The sequence below is a fragment of the Pipistrellus hanaki genome, assembly GCF_964339955.1.
Source record: "Pipistrellus hanaki genome assembly, chromosome: 1".
NCBI classification, from domain to species: domain Eukaryota; kingdom Metazoa; phylum Chordata; class Mammalia; order Chiroptera; family Vespertilionidae; genus Pipistrellus; species Pipistrellus hanaki.
In genome coordinates, this window is record NC_140503.1 from 171,196,623 (window position 1) to 171,220,662 (window position 24,040).

Below are 24,040 nucleotides of genomic sequence, written 5' to 3' on the forward strand. Positions count from 1 at the left end.
TGCTCCTAACCACTTCTGCCTGCCAGACTGATCACCCCCTAATCACTCCCCTGACAGCCTGATCAATGCTTAACTGCTCCCCTGCCATCCTGTTTGCCCCCAACTTCCCTCCTCTGCTGGCCTGGTCACCCCTAACTGCCCTCCCCTGCAGGGTTGATCACCTCTATCTGCCCACCTTTTCAGGCCTGGTCCCTCTCAACTGCCCTCCCCTGCTGGCCATCTTGTGTCCACATGGGGGCAAGATCTTTATCCACATGGGGGCAGCCATATTGTGTGTTGGAGTGATGGTCAATCTGCATATTACTCATTTATTAGATAGGATAGAGGCCTGGTGCATGGGTGGGAGCCAGCTGTTTTGCCCTGAAGGGTGTCCCGGATCAGGGTGGGGGTTCCCTTGGGACATGGGGGTGCCTGGGCAAGGGCCCTATGGTGGTTTGCAGGCTGGCCATGACCCCTGGTATCTGGAATTTATTTACCTTCTACAATTGAAATTTTGTAGCCTGAAGCAGAGCAAAGCCTCCTGCTTACTCTGTGGCTGGCAGACATTTCTATTGGGACTTATGTACCTTCTATAATTGAAACTTTGTAGCCTTAAGCAGAGGCCTGGGCCAGCCAGGGTGTGCAGCAATCTTTGCTTCCTCCATTACCGGGGACAACCCTAGCCTGCTCTCTCCAGCTCTGTGGCTGCTGCCATTTCTGTTTGGATTTGTTTACCTTCTATAATTGAAATTTTGTAGCCTTAAGTGGAGGCCTAGGCCAGCAAGAGCAGGCAGAAAGCTTGGCTTCTTCCGTTGCCTGAGAAGCCCAAGCCTCCCTCCTGCTCTCTGTGGCCATAGCCATCTTGGTTGGGTTTATTTGCATACTTACTCTGATTGGATGGTGGGCGTGGCTATTGGGCATGGTTGGTGGGTGTGGTGGAGTGATGGTTAATTTGCATGTTACGCTTTTATTCGGTAGGATGATAGCATTGGAAGGCTTAGCTAGGGCAATCAGAGAAGAAATAGAAATAAAGGGCATTTATATTGGAAATGAAGAAATATAATAAAACTGTCACCATTTGCAGATGACATAATACTGTAAATAAAGAACCCTAAAGATACCACACAAAAACTACTAGAACTGATAAATGAAGTAAGTAAAGTAGCAGAAAACAAAGTAAATATCCAGAAATCATTCAACAAATAAAAAGTGTTGTCAAGAAGGAAGAGAAAGGGGAACTCCTGTGCATGGAGCAAGTTTGTAAATTAGTGGAGCCACTATAGAAAACAGTGTGGAGATTCCTCAAAAAATTAAAAATAGATTAGCATACAACCCAGCAATTTTCAATTCTGAGTATTTATCAGAGGTAAACAAAAACACTAAATTGAAAAGATATATACACCCCCATGTTCATTACAGCATTAACTACAATAGCCAAGATATGAAATCAACCTTGGTGTCAATCAGTGGATAAATGGATAAAATCTATGTGGTCTATACACACCAGGAAAAGTTACTCACCAAAATCAAAGGATAACATCTTGCTAAGTTCAACAACATGAAAGGACCTATAGTGTATTATGTTAAGTTAAATAAATCAGGCAGAAAAAGACAAATACTCTATGATTTTACTCATATGTATTACCTAAAATAACAACAACCAGAAACAAACTTATAGATACAAATTATAAACCAACTAGAGGCTCAGTGTATAAAATCCATGCACTCAGGGGAGTCCCTCACCCCGGCCTGTGCCCTCTCCCAGTCCGGGAGCCTTCGGAAGATGTCCGACTGAGCCGCCAGTTGGATATCCTAGAGCTTCCATGAATGCACGAGGGACTCCCCCACTGCCACCTTAGGGCTTCTAGCTAGGCATTGCTCCCCCTGTTGGGGTGCACTGACCACCAGGGGCAGCCCCTGCATTGAGCATCTGCCCTATGGTTGTCAGTGAGCATCACAGCAACTCTTTGTCCCACCGTTTAGTAAATTTGCACATTACCCTTTTATTATATAGAACTAGAGGCCCAGTGCATGAAATTCGTGGATCGGGTAGAGTCCCCTCAGCTGAGCCTGCACCCTCTCCAATCTGGGACAGCTCAGGGGATGTCTGACTGCTGGTTTAGATCTGATACCGGGAATTGGGCTTAAACCAGCACTTGCACAATCCTCTCACAATCCAGGGCCGCTGGCTCCTAACTGATCACCTGCCTGCCTGCCTAATGGCCCCTAACTGCCCCCTTGCCAGACTAATCACCCTAACTGCCTCTGACTACCAACCTGATAGCCCCAAACTTCCCCCTGCCAACTTAGTCACCTATTACTGCACCCCCTGCCAGCCTGGCTGCCCCCAACTGCCCCCTGCTGGCCTGATCACCTCAAACTGGCCCCCTGCCAGCCTTGTCACCCCTCACTGCCTCCCTGCCACCCTGGTCACCCCCAACTGCCCCCCCTGCCAGCTTGTATGACAGCCTCCTATTCAGTCATCCATCCAGTTGTTTTGGTCGTGACAGCCCCTGTTTTTTTATATATTAGGATGGTTGCCAGAGGGAGGAGGTTGGGAATGAAGAAAAAAAAAAAAACAGAGGAATAAGAGGCACATACTTCCAGTTATAAAATAAATTAATCACAGGAATTTAATGTACAGCATAAGGAATAGAGTCAATAATATTTTGTGCAGTGAGATGGTTACTAAACATCACATAGTAAATTATATAAATGTCAAATTACTATGTTGTACACCTGACACAAATATAATATAGTATGCCAACTGTATTTTGATAAATTTTAATGATTTCTGGGGAAAGTTTGGGAGAATGTGACAAAAGTTAAGATGAGCTATAAATTATAATAAAGATTATTAAAAAGATATACAGTCATTCTAATCATAATGAACTTTTTCTTAGTTTTCATAGACAAATAAAATACTAATGAATATACTAAAATAATTCTCCAGAAAACCTGACAAGCATAGATGAAAATGAATTAGTAGAACTACAATAAAGAAATAAAGATGAGTCAAGATACTGTTGAGTAGCCTGATTATAATAATATATATTATTTATTGATAACAATATAAATGAAGAGTCTCTAAAAGCATTTCCTCTTCAATACTGTGTATTGGCTCTATTTCATTTCTTCCTTATACACCTCTCAAGCACAACACACAAAGACACACATCTACACAAGTACCTATATAATATATTATTTATATTTATGTATTTATATATATATACTTATATATATTTATATATATTTAAATGTATTTATATAATTTTTATATATTTATATATATTTATATATTTTATATATTTTTATATATTTATATATATTTATATATATTTGGCTAAGCGTTCATCTGACTGGCTGACTGGTCGGTAGGGATCACGCACACTGACCACTGGAGTCAGATGCTCAACACAGGAGCCAAGCTGCAATACTTGGCAGCTGTAGTTCTCAGGTGGCACACCCCTGAACCAGAGAGGAGGAAGCCTGATTCCACCTTCAGCTGTGGGTCTATTTGTTCCTGGGACACTGTCAGCCCCAAATCTGGTTTACTGCACAGTTGTGTTTGCATTCCACACCTTGTATGACAGCAATTTATAGAGTGCCCTCTTACACTAGGGGGCCCCTTGGTGGATGTTTCAGATTGATCCCCAAAGGCCAGGCTGAGGGACCCAGACAGTCCAAGGGATCCCCACTCACACTGCAGACACCCTTCAAGGCACAGAGCTGCCCCAAGTGTTACCGAATGGGGAAGGACTTGGGGGGCATTGGCTCCAGGACTTGACAGACCAGTCTCACACAGTCCCACCCCACCAGCCACCTTCTAATTAATTTCCTTTCAAGGTGCATGAATCCATGCACCTGGCCAATAGTATGTAATAAGGGATTTCAAGGTCATTAATTGTATACTGGAAAGGAACTGGGAGAGATTAGGTCTCTTCAAAACAGCCCCTGATAGTAAGAGAATGAAGGTTCCTCAAAAAAATAAAAACAATTATCATTTGATCCAGTAGTAGAACTTATAGGTATATTCCAAAACAGTGACATTAGAATCATATTTATACCACTTTTCACAAGAGCCAAAAGATAAAATCAACCTGAGGGCCATTGATAGATGAATCAATAAACAACCAATACACTCAATGAGATATGTGCTGTGAGTCAGCACTGACTCCTGAAGACCTCATGAATGAGTGATGTTAATAAAATCTTACTTTTAACAGCCCTCTCAACCCTTTTAGCCTCATGTGAATGGTTTCTTTTATGGAGTCAATCCATCTCATATTTGATCATACTCCTTCCTGGTGCCTTCTATTTTTCCCAGCATTATCTTTTTCAAAGAACCCTGCCTTCTCCTGATGTCCCTAAAAAATGAAAGTATCAGTTTTGTGATTTTTACCTCCTGCAATATTTCAGGATTCATTTGCTCTAGGACCCACTTGTCTTTCTGGTGGCTCAGGGTATCTGCAGATGAACATTACTAAGCCATAAAATTGAAGGCAATCTAACACCTGCTATAACATAGATGAATCTTAAGGACATTTTGCTAAGTGAAATAGGCCACAGACAAAAAAGACTGCATGATTCCACTTATGTAAGGGATTTAGACTAGTCAAATTCAAAGACACAGAAAGAATAATGATAGTTATCAAAAACTTAAAATGGGAAATGGAGAATTACAGTGTAATAAAAATACAGTGTAAATTTACATGATAAAAAGGTTCGAGAGATGCGTTATACAACAATAAGATTATTATATATAAACATACATATGAATATATATAATGTGTATAGATATATATTACTGAACTGTACACTTAGAAATGGTTAAGTTGGTAACTATATTATGTGTATTTAGCACAATCTAAAATAATAAGAACTATTCTAATAACTTCTTATAATACTTAAATTTCTCTTTGGATGTTTGAAGCAATTATTTCAATAGTGTTCACTATGCAATTGTTTGTTGTAATGGATAAAATTCTTCCTTCACAGGAAATGGAAGAGTTTGCCCAGAGCTCTGGAGAAAATGGTATTGTGGTGTTTTCCCTGGGGTCGATGGTCACTAACATGACAGAAGAGAAAGCCAATGTGATTGCATCAGCTCTTGCCCAGCTTCCACAAAAGGTTAGGTAAACTACCTTAGAGCAGAAAACTAATGAGTGTGTTAAACTCTATAAAGGGTCTGACTAAGAAATGTCTACATGAAAGGTAAACTATTATGATAGCTCCAATTATCTCAGATAACAATTTGAAAAACAAAATACACTTGTCAGGTGTTAAAGGAGTACAAAGGGTGTTTTTGATGGGCAATAGGGTATTAACATTATAGTCACAAAGAAGTATATATCAAAAGTACAGTGTGAAGTTTGGTATTATAATAGTGCTAAAGGTCTGGTGCATGAAATTTGTACACGGGGGCAAGGGGGTCCCTCAGCCTGGCCCATGTCCTCTTGCAATCTGGGACCCCAAATGGATGTTGGATCTACACTGGCAGTCAGACATCCCTCTTGCAATCAGGGCCAGTGCATGCACCAGTGATCATACTTTTCATACAGGTGAAAGGCATCTTGCTTTTGTACAGGCAGCTATATTTATACCTGATTATAAAAAGTAGTACATATTATGGTCCTTCTGAGGCAGTGGTAACATTTTCCCCATCTTATGGGTGGAAAAACTGAGGCAGAGAGAAGTTAAGTAATTGGCTTTGTCACACACTTATAAGTATCAGAATCAGGGCTGAGCATAAAATGTGCAAGCAAGAGTCCATGCATGTCATTGCTACATCATCTTGTTTTATCAGTGTTAGAGTAGCTATGCCAGGTTTTAATTTTTAAGTCTAGGAGACTGTTCCCAATGTATAGTGTAGGGTCACTAGGCCTGGCCAGCAATCAGGGCCATCTGTGGGGTAACCAGCGGACGGAGTGATTGGGGGCCACATCTGGCACCTGCCTTGACTTGTGGCATGGCACTGCCTCTGGCCAGCCCTGCCACCCCCTCACTGCTACTGGTCGCATTCCCCTGGTTGTCAGTGTGTGTCATAGCGACCAGTTGTTCAGCAAGTCAGTCGATTTGCATTTTAGGATTTTATTACATAGAATTATAGAGCAGGAACAGATATCACCAAATCCTATCCTATCATTTGCTTCATTTCCTTGCAGGATTCCTAGAGTACTGTATACACAACAGATCTTTTCAGAATGAACTTAAATTTTAACATTAAAAACGGAATGATAACAGTCTGGAAGTCATCATAGTTTAGACTTGCCAGGTAATCTAGGTCTCTCTTACTTTCCCTGGATTTTGAATAATGCCTATACAGTGTTGCAAGGTGATATTCAGAGTAAGAATGTCCAGGGCTCACCAAACTACATCTAGGTACCTAAGTCAGCCACTGTGATTTAGAGAAAGAGAAAAGCTGGTGTGCACAAAAGAAAGAGAATCTCCTTGAGGGACTGGGCCCTGCTAAATTCTGAAGCAGGAAGACATTAAAGAAAGAGTGGAAGTGGGTCCAGCCCTCAAGGTGACCCAGCATTTTATAATATGTGGCCTCAAAACAACCCACAAGAATAATAAATTGATGATGATGATGATGAAGATGATGATGATGATGATGATGATGATGGAAGAGAAGTGGGGGGAGAAAGGAGAAGAAGGAGAAGGAGGAGGAGGAGGAGGAGGAGGAGGAGGAGGAGGAGGAGGAGGAGGAGGAGGAGAAGGAGGAGGAAGAGGAAGAGGAGAAGGAAGTTAACAAGAAGCAAGCCTAGTGTGGCTCAGTTTCAGATGTTGCCCTTTCTGCATAAATTATGGTAGTGAATTATTCTAATACATAAAATACATTTGAACTACTTTTAGTTTCCTAATGTAGTTTCCTCCCTATCACCTATGCCAATTTGCTGAGTACTTAAAATAAATAACACTCACATAGCAAAAAGTTGTTAGGCACTATAAACTAGAATCCAGCTTACTGGTGAACTTCAAAATTGCTTGACCATTTATAATTAATTAACCATATTAATCAATGCTGTCAATGTATTGTAGCATATTTTGTAGTGTTAACAATCAGATGAAAAAATTTACCGTCATCATCATATTTGATCTTTTCAACAAGTAAACTATTATTTATAAAGTGCCCATGGAATTTTCTTTCTACATTTTAAATGTTCAACCCTAGCCAGAATGATAAAACTGGATTTGGGTAAAAATTACTACTTGGAAGTGGGGATTAATAAGCAGAAAAATAAAAGGTGCTAAACATACTCATTAAGCAGACATTAATCATTATTAATAATAAACTGTTAAATATGAGAATGACTTATTTCTTGTAAATAGATGTTTGCATGGATTCTTGTAAAGCAAATGATGTAAAACTCTACGATAATTTATGAAATTAGTAAATATAAGTAAACCACTTCTCCATCATTCAAAAATAAACAAACATGTTAACATTAAATCTAGATGATGAGAGCTAGAATAATAAATAAAATAAATGTGTAGACTATTAATTAGCTGTGTTTTGCACTACAATTATATGACTACCTAAAAAATTTTATATGCTTCAATTGGTGATTCACAATTTCATTGATCTAACCCCAAAGTGTGAAACATCCTGATTGCATATAAAAAAAAATCACCTGACTGAATATAAAAATAAGTAACCCACAATATGAGTACCTATGCCTCTTATAACAGTAGGTTTTATTGGTTCTCATTATCAACATGTCTTGTCCGCATTCCCTTACCTATAATATATCAGGGGTTTAACTAGATGTATCTTAACCTATTTAGAATTCTAAAATGAAATACCTCTGCAGTTTGACTTAACGCATTACTCTCTTTACCCTAACAGGTTATATGGAGATATAATGGCAAGAAACCAGATACCTTAGGGCCAAATACCCGGCTCTATAAATGGATCCCCCAGAATGACCTTCTTGGTAAGATTCTGGAAAACCCTGAAATCAGAATCAAGTCAACCAGAATGATAAAACAATTCACTAGGATAGAAATATATTGCACATTTCTTTTTAGAAACCTCAAAAATAAAAATGAACTTCCCAATATTTCTTTCCCAGTCCTAGGGGGAAAGGATAAGCTATAACAGTTTGGCATTTTATTTTACTCAGCCATGTTCCATATGGCCACAAACAAAAAATGTTTATTTCATGTGTAATTCCTCTCAGAGAGAATATCTCAACCCTTTCCCAATTGTCACTCTGCCTCCTAACTCTCCCCTTTCACCAATCATAAAACCTACAGTAAGAGTGTACAGGTGTTCCTGGAAAATATGAGTTTCTTTTATTGCCAGTGACTCTCCAATTTCCACTGGGAAAATAATTTAATATCTCTTTCTTAAGTAATAACACATTATTCTTTTTCTTTTTTTTAATAACAGCCATCCTCCTCCTCCTCCTCCTCCTCCTCCTCCTCCTCCTCCTCCTCCTCCTCCTTCTCCTCCTTCTCTTCCTCCTCCTCCTCCTCCTCCTCCTCCTCCTCCTCCTCCTCCTCCTCCTCTTCCTTCTTCTTCTTCTTCTCCTTTTAATTGAACTCAGAGAGGAAGGGAGAGGAAAAGAGAGATAGAAACATTAATGATGAAAGAGAATTATTGATTGGCTGCCTCCTGCCAATTATATACTGGAAATCAAGCTCGCAACCCAGGCATGTGCCCTTGACTGGAATACAACCCGGGACCTTCATTTCGCAGACTGACACTCTATCCACTGAGGCAAACCAGCTAAGGCATAATAACATATTTCATTATAATGAATAGCTTTTTCTTCCTCTGATTCCTGTGCCACCACCATCCCATTCTCTGCTGACTTGACATCTACATATCACACTCTGGCTTCACTATTTTATTAAGAGAATATATTTCAACATGCACCACCACTTTTTTTTTTTTTTCGCATACACTTTTTAAATCCAGAGTATTCTCTTTCCATGTGTCCACTGGCAACTTGTATTCATTTTTAAAACACAAGAAACACACCTATCTTCTATGTAAGACTTCACTGTCTCTACAGCAGACTAAGGTGCCTCTCCCTATGAGTTCTGAAAGACATTTTAATACAATCTAATGTGTACAGTGGTGCCTCGCATAAAGAACGCCTCGCACAGCGAACGCTGCACACAACGAGCTTCATTTCATGATTCATACAACGAACTTCGTTTCACACAACGAAGTCGCCCGAGCTTCCACTACCGCTTTGCCCGAGCTTCCAGGATCGCTGCAGATGTATTGCATCCTTCCGCGCAGGCACTGCAGGCAGTCGTTAGTCACTGCCCTTAACTTAAGCACGTATCGCGGCAATCGTTCTTCATTACGAATTAAATCACGCACGTATCACAGCAGTCGTCCTTTTAAGTTAAACTCAATACACTGTATCCGGATTCAGCTGAAGCAAACAGGATCAACGATCTTTACTCCGATACTCTTGTCCGTTATTTCCGGCAGATGTTGGAGAAAAGAGAAAAACAAACGACTTTGGACAGGTTTTTCATGAAACCATCGGCCAAAAAGCAGAAAATGGATGAAGATGTGCAAGATTCGGTAGACTCTACTTAGTCTGTCTTAAAATTAAAAAAATGTGTGTTTTTTTAAAAAAAAAAATTATGTTTTTAGATGTATCTAAATAAAAATAATAACAAAAAATTTATCTTTTTTTATGTCATCTTAGCATATTTTATGCTACAGAACGAATTATTTTTTTTAACATGTATTGTTATGGGAAAGCGCGTTTCACATAACGAACTTTTCGCATAACAAGCTTGCTCCTGGAACGAATTAAGTTCGTTGTGTGAGGCACCACTGTATATCAATCTGTTACTAAACTTAGCCTCTGACAGTGCCTTTATTGCATAACTCTCATTTTATTTCCCAGATTTATAATTCATAACTTGCTGAAATTCACCCAATCCTAGGTCATCCAAAAACCAAAGCCTTTGTAACTCATGGTGGAACCAATGGCGTCTATGAGGCGATCTCCCATGGGATCCCTATGGTGGGCCTTCCTATGTTTGGGGATCAACCTGATAACATTGCTCACATGAAGACCAAGGGAGCAGCTGTCAGATTGGACTTCAACACTATTTCAAGTACAGATTTGCTCAATGCATTGGAGACTGTCATTAATGCTCCTGTGTAAGTATGACATGTTTTTTATAGACAGTATTTATACATAGATTATTTTGTCAATAGTCTATCTCAGTTTGATCCCATTTTTAAGAAGCTAAATTTAACATTATTAACATGAGTTAACACAAATTAAATCTACTTTTATTTTGAATCACACATTTACTTTAAAGTTTCATATTAACTCCATGTATTTAATGTGTAGCCATCTAATGCAACAAATTTTCTCCTCCAATAATATAAAGTTATGTAGGAAATTATATGGACACATTTTTTTTTAAAATATGATAAAACACATAAAAGGAAGAGTGGTAAACTAGAAGAAAAATCATAATTTCTTTACCTTAATAAATTTAATATCTAAAATTTCTGAAACTATATCTTTACATTCAAAAACTTATTATCATAATAAAATTATAATAATAAAAGGGCAAGAGGTGTCATGACCAAACGGCCCATCGCCCAGGTCCAGTGGTGGTGGCAGTGGCCAGGGTGAAGCGGCCCCAATCCCAAATGCCTGGCGGTGGAAGAGCAAAGCAGCTGGGATCCCGGTGGATGGCATTGGCAGCCGGAGTGAAGCAGCCTGGGTCCTGTGTTCCTGGCAGCTGGAGTGAAGTAGCCAGGGTCCTGAGTACCAAGGGAAGCCAGTGCCAGCAGCCAGGGAAAGGAAGGCTTACTTTTACATGAATCTTTGTGCATCGGGCCCTAGTTTTATTATGATCATTATTTACATACAATAAAATTCACTTGTTAAAATTATATAATTGAAATATATGTAGTATGCTGACAAAGATATGAGACTATCACCATAATATACACCGCGGGCATTTTTGCGTAAAAAAAATAGCATATGCCTCAGAAGTAACTTCCCATATCCCTCAACCAAGCAACCATTGATCAACTTTCTGTCTCTATAAATTAGTCCTTCTGGACATTTCATAATAACAGAATCATACAATATATGGTCTTTCAGAACTGGCTACTTTCACATGGCATAGTGGTTTTCCTGTATGTTTTTTTTTAAATATATTTTTATTGATTTCAGAGGGGAAAGAGAGATAGAAACATTAATAAAGAGAGCATCACTGATCGGTTCCCTCCTGCACACCTCATAGTGGGGATCAAGCAAGCAACCAGGGCATGTACCCTGGCTCAGAATACAATGGTGAACTTCTGGTTCATGGGTCAAGGCTCAAACACTTAGCCATGTTGATCTGTAAATAGAAATATTTTTTAATTTAAAAACAAAACTTTGAATGGGAATTATTGGCTTAAGCAAATTAACTGGCAATGTTGGTATCTTTGTGTTTCTTCTTTAGATATAAGGAGAATGCTATGAAATTATCAAGAATTCATCATGACCAGCCTATGAAACCTCTGGATCGAGCAGTCTTCTGGATCGAGTTTGTCATGCGCCACAAAGGAGCCAAACACCTGCGGCCAGCCTCCCATGACCTCAGCTGGCTCCAGTACCACTCTTTGGATGTGATAGGGTTCCTGCTGGCCTGTGTGGCAACTGCTATATTTGTCATCACAAAATGTGTTCTATTTTGTTGCCGGAAGCTTTTTAAAACAGGAAAGAAGAATAAAAGAGAGTAGTTGTTTCAGAGGCCTGAAGCTCATATGCCTGGTACATAGGACTCCTCCACTTTATTCCAGCAGCAAGTTGCGATGTAAGTGTCACTACTTCCTGTGATAACCTTACTTTTCACAACTTAGCTTCTCAGGTCAACATTTGTTTCCAAGTGACTATCTAATTAAGAGATATAAATATGTCATGCCAAACAAAGACTTATAAAAATTAAAACAAAAGTAAAGCCATATGAATATAATTTTAAATTTATTATTCTAATTGCAAAGTTATACCAAAACATAGCTTAACGGTGTTTCAAACATTACACATGAACACCAGAACATTAAATAGTCTATTCCCATATTAATATTATTTTGCAAATACTCAGAATATTTTAATATTATCTTGGTGCAAAATTCAGTAGTTTATCTTTTGCTAAAGAAACTATTCAAAAGTCAGAATTGTGCAAAATGATTCACCCTCCTACTTCATTTTGGGAGACCACCGATGCGCCTTTGTTTGACTGTACATCCAGCATCAGCATCACATCTTACCTAAAGACATGGAAGGTGATTGCGTTCATCCAGTTTAAGTTAATTTACCTTCAAAACTTATGTGGTTTGAGAAATACAACAGCTAATTGCTCCCTATTTATGAAAGACTTTGATTTCAGGAGCTAATTCTCTTCTCCTCACAGCCCTCTAAAACAGTAGTTCTTGCCGAAACCGGTTTGGCTCAGTGGATAGAGCGTTGGCCTGCGGACTGAAAGGATCAATTCAGGTCAAGAGCACGTACCTTGGTTGTGGGCACATCCCCAGTGGGGGTGTGCAGGAGGCAGCTGGTAGATGTATCTCTCTCATTGACGTTTCTAACTCTCTATCCCTCTCAATTCCTCTCTGTGTAAAAGTCAATAAAATATATTTTAAAACAGTGCTTCTCAACCTCTCTAATGCCGATACCCTTTAATAAAGTTTCTCATGTTGTGGTGACCCCCAAGCATAAAATATTTTTTGTTGCTACTTCATTACTGAAATTTTGCTACTGTTATGAATGGAAATGTAATTACCTGTGTTTTCCAATGTTCTTATGTGACCCTGCTAGCGATTCTCTAGCTGCTGTAGAACCTAACACCATCGGAAAACACAGATATTTACATTATGATTTGCCCCGACCCGCGGGGCAACAATGGGGGCACGCAGGAACCACCTAAGAGAATGAAACAAACAAGAAACACGAAGAACGGAGGCAAGACAAGGTTCTGATCAAGCCTCAAACTTTATTTTTGAAATGGCAGTATATATACAGCAGGAACAAAGGGAGGCAGGGTTGCCTATGCAGAGGGGTCTTTGGCAGTGTATTATATAATTGGTTTAGACACTGAGTGACAAGGTGGTAAGGTATCTGGCAACACAGGATTGGCTAACTGCCAGGGCGGCACAACATTCCAAGGCTGGGCTAGCTATGGGGGAGGATCAGGAAGGGGAAGTTGCAGAGATGCTAAGAGGCAGGTTAATCTTTAGCCTCTGGCCAAACCCTCAGGTCACCGCATAACTTCTGCTAGAAGGAACTTAATTCTATTTCCTTAAGACTGAGTTGCTTGTCTCAACTCTGATGGCCCCCAACAATGATTCACTAACAGTAGCAAAATTATAGTTATGAAGTATCAACAAAAATAATTTTATGGTTGGGGCTTACCACAACATGAGGAAATATATAAAGGGGTTGCGGCATTAGAAAGGTAGAGAATCACTGCTGTTAAAAGATTGCAGACACAATTACCTCTAGCCATAATTATGACATTCATCCTATAAAGATGTAATATGCAAATTAACCCTCAAGCCCTCACAAAATGGCTGCCTATGTCCAGGCCAGCAGGGTGGTTAGTGAGGGATGATCAAACACCTGAACAAACAGGCTGCATGGGCAACCAGTTGGCAGGGGGGTTACTGAGGGTACAAATTGAGGGGGCCTGTTTCTCTGTTTTCCGTTTCCATCACAGAAAATGACAGGTTCCTGAGAGGAAAAGCTGGGGATCAAGAATTATTGAAAAAAGAAAGAGACCTGGAGGCAGAAACTGATTCATCAAGCTGGGCGCTAGGTGGGTGCCATCTCTCTGATGGAGAGGCAGCAAGCGACCGAGCCATGCAGCAGGTTTATTTTATAGGTCAAAGGAGCTTATTTGCATTTTTCACTAAGCTCTAACATTACTGGTTTTACATATCTAGACCTGCCCCTGCTGACACCTGGACAAAGGTACTCTGCCAGTGCCTGAGGCTCAGCTAACAATTTAAAGAACGTCCATGTGCCTTCTCAGGCGGCCTCTACCTCTCACACTTTTGTTTTTGTTTTCTAGTTACTATAATTAAAATAAAATTTAAACATTAATAATAGGGCTCTAAAATTATAACAGTTGCAAACAATGCCAATGCAAAAACTAAATTATATACATGTTATCATTTTTAAAACTTGAATGTCAAGAGCAAAACTCTGGCTATTAAATAATAACAAAACAATGCCAATGCTAAACAATAGTGAGAAATCAAAACTATGGAGATATTAACATTTTTTAGCTAGCAAATGAAAGAAAGTCTCTTTTGCTGCTGCTGTGTATTTACTCAGAGTCCATGGACTTGGTGTGCAAGACTTTGCAGAAGATTGGCAGCCAGCAGATGCTAACATGAGCAGGAAAATGGTTGAAGAAGTAGCTTCAATTTCTTGCTTTTCCACAATCTGCTGAGCTTCAGTCGTTTTCTTCTTTAGATGAATCCATGTTGGCACTTGAGTCCCTTGCAGAGCCTTCAGTTTTCTGCTTCTTCTATCTTCTTGCTGTCATCTGGGCAGTACTCAGTCCTTTGGAGTGAAGGAACACTGGAGCTTCTCTGAGTCCATTGTGGTGAGGGACATAACACTCTGGCACCTGAATTGGTTGCATTGCTCCTTTTGGAAAGATAAAAAATACAACCGCTTCCTCACATTATTACAAAATCTGATAAAATTCTTTTGTGGCTTATGCTCCTTTCCACCTAGCTAATTCAGTAAAGGCTTTTGTTCTAGAGCCCTAATGCCTTTCACCTGCTGTACAATCCTCTGCATCACAATTTTAAAAAAAAAATTCTTTAAGTATAAAAAGCATGATACTTTCTTTAGAGGTGACACATCTGTCTCCCCCTTTTTTGTTTTAATAAATATTTTTAAGAGTATGATTGGCTCTTTCCATTATTGAGTGATATCCAATTTGCCAGATCTGATTACGTATAAGTCCTCAGAGATTTACCCCTAAACTTGGCACAGAGAGGTAGATAAAACACTGAGGACATTGCTTCCAATAAAACATGGAAATTGTTCTTCTCTAACATTTTAAAGGCTGAAAGTTAAATGAAAAGTTCTTCTAAATTAGTCTGCCCTATAGTAGCTGTTTCATTAATTTTTGCTTATCCTTGCCACAAAAGCACTATTATTATAGGTTGATGGGCGCTGTAGTAAAATCTGTTAAGGTATAAATAAGAGCTTGTATTTCTACTGAAATATAAGAGCTTTGAAGGACCTTTGCCCCCAAGCTGCAATAGATCCAGCCTTTCTAGAACTGGAACCATTCATAAATTGGTTAATGCCTGAGGTACAATACCTCCTTTAATGTGGCAGTTAATACCATTCCTTGCCAAGACATGTTTGGCTCAATGGATAGAGCATCAGCTAGGGACTGAAGGGTCCAGTGTTCGATTCCAGTCAAGGGCATGTACCTTGGTTGCGGGCATATCCCCAGTAGGGGGTGTGCAAGAGGCAGCTGATCGATGACTCTCTCTCATTGATGTTTCTAACTCTCTCTCTCCCTTCCTCTCTGTACAAAATCAATAAAATATATTTAATAATTTTATTTATTGGGGGGCAGCTGGGTGTGACCTACCAGGGGAGGCAGTTAGAATTGACAGGCCAGCAGAGAGGGGCAGTTGGGGGAGACCAGGCCAGCAGGGTGGGCACTAAGGAGTGACCAAGCCAGAGTGGGGAGCAGATGAGGTTACCAGGCAGGGAGGCAGGTGAGTGATTAGGAGACAGCAGTCCAGGATTATGAAAGCAATGTTCAACTGCCAGGTTAGCAACAATCCCTGGAATAAGGGCTATCCTGGCAGTTGGACATCCCTTGAGAGGTCCCGGATTGGAGAGGGTACAATTTGGGCTGAGGGGACAACCTCCCGCCCTCCCTGCAGGCTGTGCAATAATTTTGTGCACCTAACCTGTAGTCTATAACAAATTACAAATCAGATGAAAACTATAAAGTTGACTCAGCTGGATGATAGCACTTTTAGGTATTACACAGATTTGTATTTAAAATAAGGTCATCCTACCTAATATAGGAGTGATATGCAAATTTAACTTCACTACACCCACAAGCCATGCCCACCAAGCACACCCACCAGCCAATCAGAGCATGTATGCAAATAAACCCAACAATGGGTTTTCCCAGCAATGGAGGAAGCCAAGCTTTCTGCAGAGTCTGGCAGGCCCAGGCCTCCACTCAAGGCTAAAAAGTTTCAATTATAGAAGGTAAACAAATCCAAACAGAAATGGCGGCAGCCACAGAGCAGGCAGGAGGCTTGGTCTGCTCAAGGCTACAAAGTTTCAATTGTAGAAGGAAAATAAATTCCAGATACCAGGGACTCTGCTTGGGTCACCTGGGGCATGGCTGCCCTGCAAACCACCACAGGACTCTCCTTCAGGTTACCCCATGCCCAAAGAGAACCCCAACCTGATCCAGGACACCCTTCAGGGCAAACCAGCTGGCCCACACCCGTGCACCAGGCCTCTATCCTATCTAATAAAAGATTAATATGCAGATTGACCATCATTCCAACACACAATATAGCTGCTCCCATGTGGACAAATATCTCATCCCCATGTGGACACAAGATGGCCACCACAAGATGGCCAGCAGGGGAAGGCAGTTGAACGGGACCAGGCCTGCAAGGGAGGGAAGTTGGAGGTGATCAACCCTACAGGAGAGGGCAGTTAGGGGTGACCAGGCCAGCAGAGGAGGGAAGTTGGGGGCAAACAGGCTAGCAGGGAAGCAGTTAGACATCAATCAAGCTGAAATGGGAGTTGTCAGGGTTATAGGGCTGGAAGACAGAATTGGATATGGGCAGTCAGGGAGGCAGGAAGGTTAGCAGTTGGGGGCCAACAGTCCTGGAATGTGAAAAGGATGTCCGTCTCCTCCATTAGACCCAATCCCGGTGATCGGGTCTAAATGGTCAGTCGGACATCCCTCGAGGGGGTCCCAGTTTGGAGAGAGTGGAAGCTGGACTGAGGGATACCAGTCCACCCACACACACAAATTTTGTGCACCAGGCATCTACTTACGTTATAATTTTATGACTTGCCATAAAATTATCTGACTGGTCATCAAATGTATTTACTTTGGATGTGTGAGTTATATTTTAACTTCCTGGTTGATATCCCTTTGGGCATAAACATGAACCATGGAAAAGGGATCAGCCATTTGAGAAGAAGCCTGTGTGCCACCAGGATGCCTAGGATGTGGATTTCAGTTCTACTGCTGCTACAGCTGAGTTGTCACTTCAGCCCTGGAAGCTGTGGGAAGGTGCTGGTGTGGCCCACAGAATACAGCCATTGGATCAACATGAAGACAATCCTGGATGAACTTGTGCAGAAAGGTCATGAAGTGACTGTTCTGACATCTTCAGCTTCGATTCTTGTTAATCCCAATAAACCATCTGCTATTCAATTTGAGATTTTTCCTACGTCTTTAACAAAAGATGATTTTGAGGATCTTTTCACGCGACTGATCTCTAAATGGTCATATTTGCCAAAAGATACATTTTTTACTTATTTTTCACATACACAAGATATCTTGTGGGAATATACTGATTGTAGTCAAACACTCTGTAAAGAAGCAGTTTTGAACAAGAAACTTGTTACCAAACTACAGGAATCAAGGTTTGATGTCGTTCTTGCAGATGCCATTGCACCCTGCGGTGAGCTGCTGGCTGAGCTACTTAAAATACCTTTTGTGTACAGTCTCCGCTTCTCTCCTGGCTATAACATTGAAAAGTTCGGTGGAGGACTTCCACTCCCTCCATCCTACGTACCTGTTGTCTTGTCAGAATTAAGTGATCAAATGACATTCATGGAGCGAGTAAAAAATATGATTTACCTATTTTATTTTGACTTCTGGTTCCAAACATATAATCACAAGAAGTGGGATCAGTTGTATAGTGATGTTCTAGGTAAGTCATGTTTTAATTGATAGCTTGAAACCCTAACTTTGCTAGTACCATGGGAGGGGAGTTTGTACAAATATAAAGTCAGAGGAAATACCTTTTATAAGTAAAATGACTAAATAATAATAATATAAAGATCTTTGAATCTCACAATTATTATAGTAATGTTTACGTTATAAGGCCATTTTTAACCCTGTGATCCATTATTAATACAGGAGATTTCAGGAAGTCAAAAACCACAAAATATAGCACTGAGGAGTTCTAGAAGCCATTATGCCAATTCTTTGTCTATTTATTTGTAATATAATTTATTTTTTTCTGAGTAAAGTGTTTTGTTCACTCTTGAATGTCAAAATATTGCCCATCCTACACTTATTGTTAGAGAACTTTTAAGTTCACAGCAATATTGAGTAAGATTTCCCATATCACCCATGCCTGCAAACAAATATAGACTCCCTCATTTTCAATATATAACACCCAAGGAATACATGTCTTATAATTATTGAACCTACATTGGCACATCATTATCATCCAAAGACCACAGTTCATGTTGGAGTTAACTCCATATGGTGTTACATATTCCATGGGTTTTAACAAATTTATAATGACACGTATTTTACAGAGTAGTTTCACTACCCTAAAAATTCTCTGTGTTTTATTATTTCCAAAATACCTACTTTACTATAATTTTTCAGCTTTCTAAAAGGCATTAAAATTTGACTAAATATCTTGATCAAAGCAAAAAAGCACATTGAGAAGTTACTTTCTTTATAGCACAGCAGCCCAGTGAGCTTTGAGATAATTATTTCCACTTATTTCTCCTCAGTTTCTCTATTGTAAAATTAAAATTTTAAAATAAAGAATTTTTTCATGTTACCTTAGAAACTCTTTCACAATGGGGAGATATAATGGCTCCAAACATGACTCAAGAACCTACCATTCAAAATTTCTAATAACTGCATATTCATTCACTCAGTGCTTACACTCTGTTTTAAAGTTTGAAAGTCGTGTTGAAGGGTAGACAATCAAGGTATTGGTATATATTTGTAAAAACTGTATCTTTTCATTACGGACAAAATGAGCCAAAATTAAAGGGAACACATCTATTTTCCTATCTTATGAAAACGCTCCAGCTGTTATTTGCAAATATTATTATTAAATACATAGAAATATTATTAAGCTCAAAAAATGAATAAAATCCAATTATAGGTGTCAGGAACTAAGATATACTTCAAAAACATCACAGTTCTTAGAAAATCGAGTATTCAGGGAATAGCTTGTTAAATTGTAGAAACTAAGCTGAGTATTTATAACGCAACATGTGTCCATTGCCTAATTGATTAGAAAGCTCAAATAAATGTATACATTTGCATTTGTTACTTTTGTAGTTTTATTAAATATGTTTAATTCTATAGTGGCTTACATGTAATTGCTTATCATTGTGAATGTACTGATGTCACATTACAGATAAAAATATCTAGCACTTTGCCTTATTTATTTGATTATAAACATAAAACCTACAAATTTTACATACTTTATTGCCCCGACCCGCGGGGCAACAACGGGGTATGCAGGAACCACCTAAGAGAATGAAACAAACAAGGAACACGGAAGAACGGAGGCAAGACAAGGTTCTGATCAAGCCTCGAACTTTATTCTTTGAAATGGCAGTATATATACAGCAGAAACAAAGGGGGGCAGGGTTGCCTATGCAGAGGGGTCTTTGGCAGTGTATAATTGGTTTAGGCACTTATTGACAAGGTGGTAAGGTATCTGGCAACACAGGATTGGCTAACTGCCAGGGCAGCGTAACATTCCAAGGTATAACATTCCAAGGCTGGGCTAGCTATGGGGGAGGATCAGGAAGGGGAAGTTGCAGAGATGCTAAACTGCAGGTTAATCTTTAGCCTCTGGCCAAACCCTCAGGGCACCGCATAACTTCTGCTAGAAGGGACTTAATTCTATTTCCTTAAGACGGAGTTGCTTGTCTCAACTCTGATGGCTCCCAACACTTTATCACCTATATGAGTATGTATACATTTATACCATACACATAAATATTTATATTATCAAACCACAGACACTTTAAAGCATTTGGGCTACTTTATCCCCAGTACCTTTCAGAAAATGTCCTAGTATAGTACTTATATTAAAATGCTCTCATTTCCTCTGTTTGCTTCCCCTTCAGGAAGACGCAGTACATTATATGAGACAATGGAGAAAGCTGAAATATGGCTCATTCGAACCTATTGGGATTTTGAATTTCCTCGCCCAGTCTTACCACATTTCGATTTTGTTGGAGGACTCCACTGCAAGCCTGCCAAACCCCTGCCTAAGGTAAACCTATTCCCCTTTGTTTTCTTTTGAGGATGTTCACTAGTATTCTGCCTTAGAAGGAAGACAATGCCTCAACAATATGAATTGTGTTCCACCAATATTGGCAGCAAAACCCAACATTTACTTACTGTCATTCCAGCATTTAAAAAATTCCCCATTTCAGATTTGGTTTGACATCCTAAAATAAAAGGAATTGCATAGCCTAATAAAGCAGGTGTTTTCTGACATTCACCAATTCTGCACAAAATCTCAGGAAAGATCCCTGGGGGGAACATGGTTTTCAACATCACAGCTGACTGACAACATGAGCACAAAGAAACTGAACACTGCACAGCTAATAAGACCCAATATCCTGCATATTTAATATACCAATTTCATCTGAAAATTAACCATAGTACAAAATTGCAAAATGATTGTCAGCATGTAGGATATTCCTTATGCAGGAAAGCAAGAATCTAACATACTTTAAATTGATATAATATTTTAAAACATAATTACAAAACAAGCATCCTTTACTGAATTATTTTGTTATCTCCTAAGACATCCTATTTGTCTACCACTTGATTGACAGCAACAGAAAACAGATCTCTTATTCAAGAGTTAGCCCAATTTCTATTTAGACTTAAAAATGTTTAGGTATGTGATAACTTTCACAAGGTAAAATTGGTAGAAATTCTATTCAATCTAACCCAATTGTTTTCTTTTTAGCTTTATTGACATGTTATTGACATATAACTTTATAAGATATTTATAGGGCACACTAGAGGCCCAATGCACAAAATAGGTGCAAGAGTAGGACTTCCTCCCCATGGCTGCTGGCACCAGCTTCCCTCTGGCACCTGGGACCCGGGCTTCCCTCACAGCCCCAGCTTTGTATGGAAGGATGTTGGGTCTAATTAACACATTATGCTTTTATTATTATAGACTAGAGGCCCAGTGCTCAAAATTCTTTCATGGGGGGAGAGGGCGGTATCCTCAGCCAAGCCTTCACCCTCTCACAATCCGAGATCCCTGGGTGGATGGCCAACTGCCAGTTTAGCACCCTCTCACAATCTTGGACCCCCGGTTCCTAACTGCTCACCTAAATGACTGCCTGATCACCCCTAATCGCCTCTGCCTGCCAGTATGATCACTCCTCACTGTCCCCCCTGCCAGCCTGGTTGCCCCCAACTGCCCCCCATTGGCCTATTCACCCCTCATTGCCCTTCTCTGCCAGCCTGGTTGCCCCTCATTGTCCCACCTACTGGCCTGGTCACCCTCACCTGCCCCCTGTCAGCCTGGTTGCCACCAACTGCCCCCCTCTGCTGGACTGGTTGACCCCAACTGCCCACTTTCCAGCCTGGTCACCCCTTATGGTCCCCCTACTGGCCTGGTTGCTCCAACTGCCCCACCTGCTGGCTTGCTCACCCCCAATTGCCCCCTGTTGTCCTGGTTGATGCCAACTGCCTCCCTGTTGGCCTGGTTGCCCCCAACTGTCCCCCCTACTGCCCTGGATACCCTTCACTGCCCCCCCACTGCTGGCCTTGTCATCTTATGCAGTCTGCTGTTTGGTCATTTAGTTGCCCCTGCCTGCCGACCTGATCACCCCACACAGCCTGCTATTAGTAACCAGATGAAAATATAAGTCCTGGTCATCCCTCACTAGCCCCCTTGCCGGCCTTGTTGTCCCACACAGACCTGATGTTCAGTTGTTACTGTGAAGGAGTCCTGACCAAATTTCATATTACCCTGTTATTAGTATAGACTAACAGCCTGTGCACGAAATTTGTGTCCCTTCAGCCCAGCCTGCACCCTCTTCAATCTGGGACTCCTTGAGGGATGTCTGAACACGGGGATCGGGCATAAACAGGTGGTTGGACATCCTTCTCACAATCCAGGACAGCTGGTTCCCAAATGCCCCACCCTGCAGGCCTAGTCCCCCATAACTGCCATCCCCTGCTGACCTGGTCCCCCAAACTTCCTTTCCTTGCAGGCCTCAGCCCCCCCAACTATACTCGCCTGCAGGCCTAGTCTCACACCCCTCCCCCCCCCCGCAACTGCCTTCCACTGCAGGCCTGATCTCCCCAAACTTCCCTCCTCTGTGGGCCTGGTCCTTCCCAACTGCTCTACCCTGCAGGCCTGGGTCCCCACTTCCCACAACTACCCTCCCCTGCTGGCAATCTTGTGGTGTCCATCTTATGTTCACATGGAGGCAACCATCTTTGACTGTATGGGGGCTGCCATCTTGTGTCTTGGTGTGATGGTCAATTTGCATATTATTCTTTTATTAGATAGGATAGTGATTTGAAATATAATACATATACATTGTGAAGGTATTTTGCTCATGTAATTAACACATACATCACCTCATGTATTTATCTTCTTTTGTGTGTCTGTGAGAACATATAATCCTGCTCACCCCAGATTTCAATTATACAATACTGTGTTATCAATTCTAGACACCAGGTTATACATTCGATCCTCAGACCTTTCATCTCAGGGCTATAAGTTTATAATCATATACCAACATCTCCCTGTTTCCTCTACTCACAACCTCTGGCAACCACTTTTCTATTCTTTTTCTATATTTGCCTGTTTTTTTAGACTTCCTATATAAGTAATAGTATGTGCTATTTGTCTTTCTCTGTCTGGCTTATTTAGCTTAGCATACTTCCCTTATAGTCCATTTATATTGTAACCAACAGCACAATTTCCTTCTTTCTCTTGCCTGAATAATATTCCACTGTGTGTGTGTGTGTGTGTTATATCTTATTCACCTTTTGAGGGACACCAAGGTTGTTTCCATATCTTGTCATTGTGAATAATGCTGCAATAAACACAGAAGAACTGGTACTTTTTCAATATACTGTTTTAATTTCTTTAGCTATAGTATACCCAAAATTGGGATTGCTGAATCATATGATAGTTCTATTTTTAATTTTTTGAGGAAACTCCACATTCTTTTCTATAATGGTTGTAACAGTTTACATTCCTACCAAAACTATACATGTCCCCTTTTCCCCATATCTTTGTCAAATTTATTATCTCCTGTCTTTTTTATGATAGGCATTCTACCAGGTGTTAGGTTGTATCTCACTGTGATTTTGATTTGCTTTTCCTTGATAATTAGTAACACTGAACCCCTTTCAGTGTACCTGTAGTCCATTTGTATGTCTTTGGAAAATGCTTCTTCAGAGCTCTTCCTATTTTGAATCTGAAATATGTGAGCTCTCTACATATTTTGTATAATAACCCCTTATTAGATATATGATTTCCAAATATTTTATTCCATTCTATAAGTTGCATTTTCATTTTTTGATGCTTTTCTTTTTTAATTTGTTTATTGATTAAGGTACATATGTGTCCTAATTCCATCATTAGCCCCCCCAACCCCTTCCCCCTCCACTCATGCCCTCACCCCCCTGGTGTCCATGTCCATTGGTTAGGCTTGTATGCATTCATACAAGTCCTTTGGTTGATCCCTCCCCCTTACTCCTTCCCTCCCCTACCTTCCCTCTGAGGTTTAATGGTCTGATAGATGCTTCTCTGTCTCTGGATCTGTCCCTGTTCATCAGTTTAAGTTCTTCATTATAGTCCATAAATGAGTGAGATCATGTGATGTTTACCTTTTTCTAACTGGCTTATTTCACTTAGCATAATGCTCTCCAGTTCCATCCAAGCTGTTGCAAATGGTAAGAACTCTTTCTTTTTACTGCAGCATAGAATTCCATTGTGTAGATGTACCACAGTGGTACATGACACAGCACTGACTGCAGACGGAGCTGCAAATCAGGCCTGAAGAGA

General features: G+C 40.3%; 1 protein-coding gene across 6 annotated transcripts in view; it reads left to right on the plus strand.

The window, feature by feature from the left end:
- Positions 1 to 24,040, plus strand: part of LOC311625609 (UDP-glucuronosyltransferase 2B31-like) — a gene marked incomplete at its 5' end in the record, with an annotated part of 175,748 nt that overhangs the window by 139,469 nt on the left and 12,239 nt on the right. Inside the window, 4 exons of one of the 6 annotated variants that reach the window (XM_084890111.1) lie at positions 4,978 to 5,109; positions 7,832 to 7,919; positions 9,904 to 10,121; positions 11,434 to 12,620. The exons of 1 other annotated variant lie outside the window; for it this stretch is intronic. In XM_084890111.1, coding sequence (XP_084746237.1) covers positions 4,978 to 5,109; positions 7,832 to 7,919; positions 9,904 to 10,121; positions 11,434 to 11,439 — 444 coding nt within the window. In that variant the 3' untranslated portion in view covers positions 11,440 to 12,620. Of the gene's footprint in view, positions 1 to 4,977; positions 5,110 to 7,831; positions 7,920 to 9,903; positions 10,124 to 11,433; positions 12,621 to 17,151; positions 17,927 to 20,108; positions 20,258 to 24,040 lie in introns of those variants that run through there. 4 more of the 6 variants (XM_084890114.1, XM_084890110.1, XM_084890116.1 and 1 more) reach the window with 4 other exon arrangements.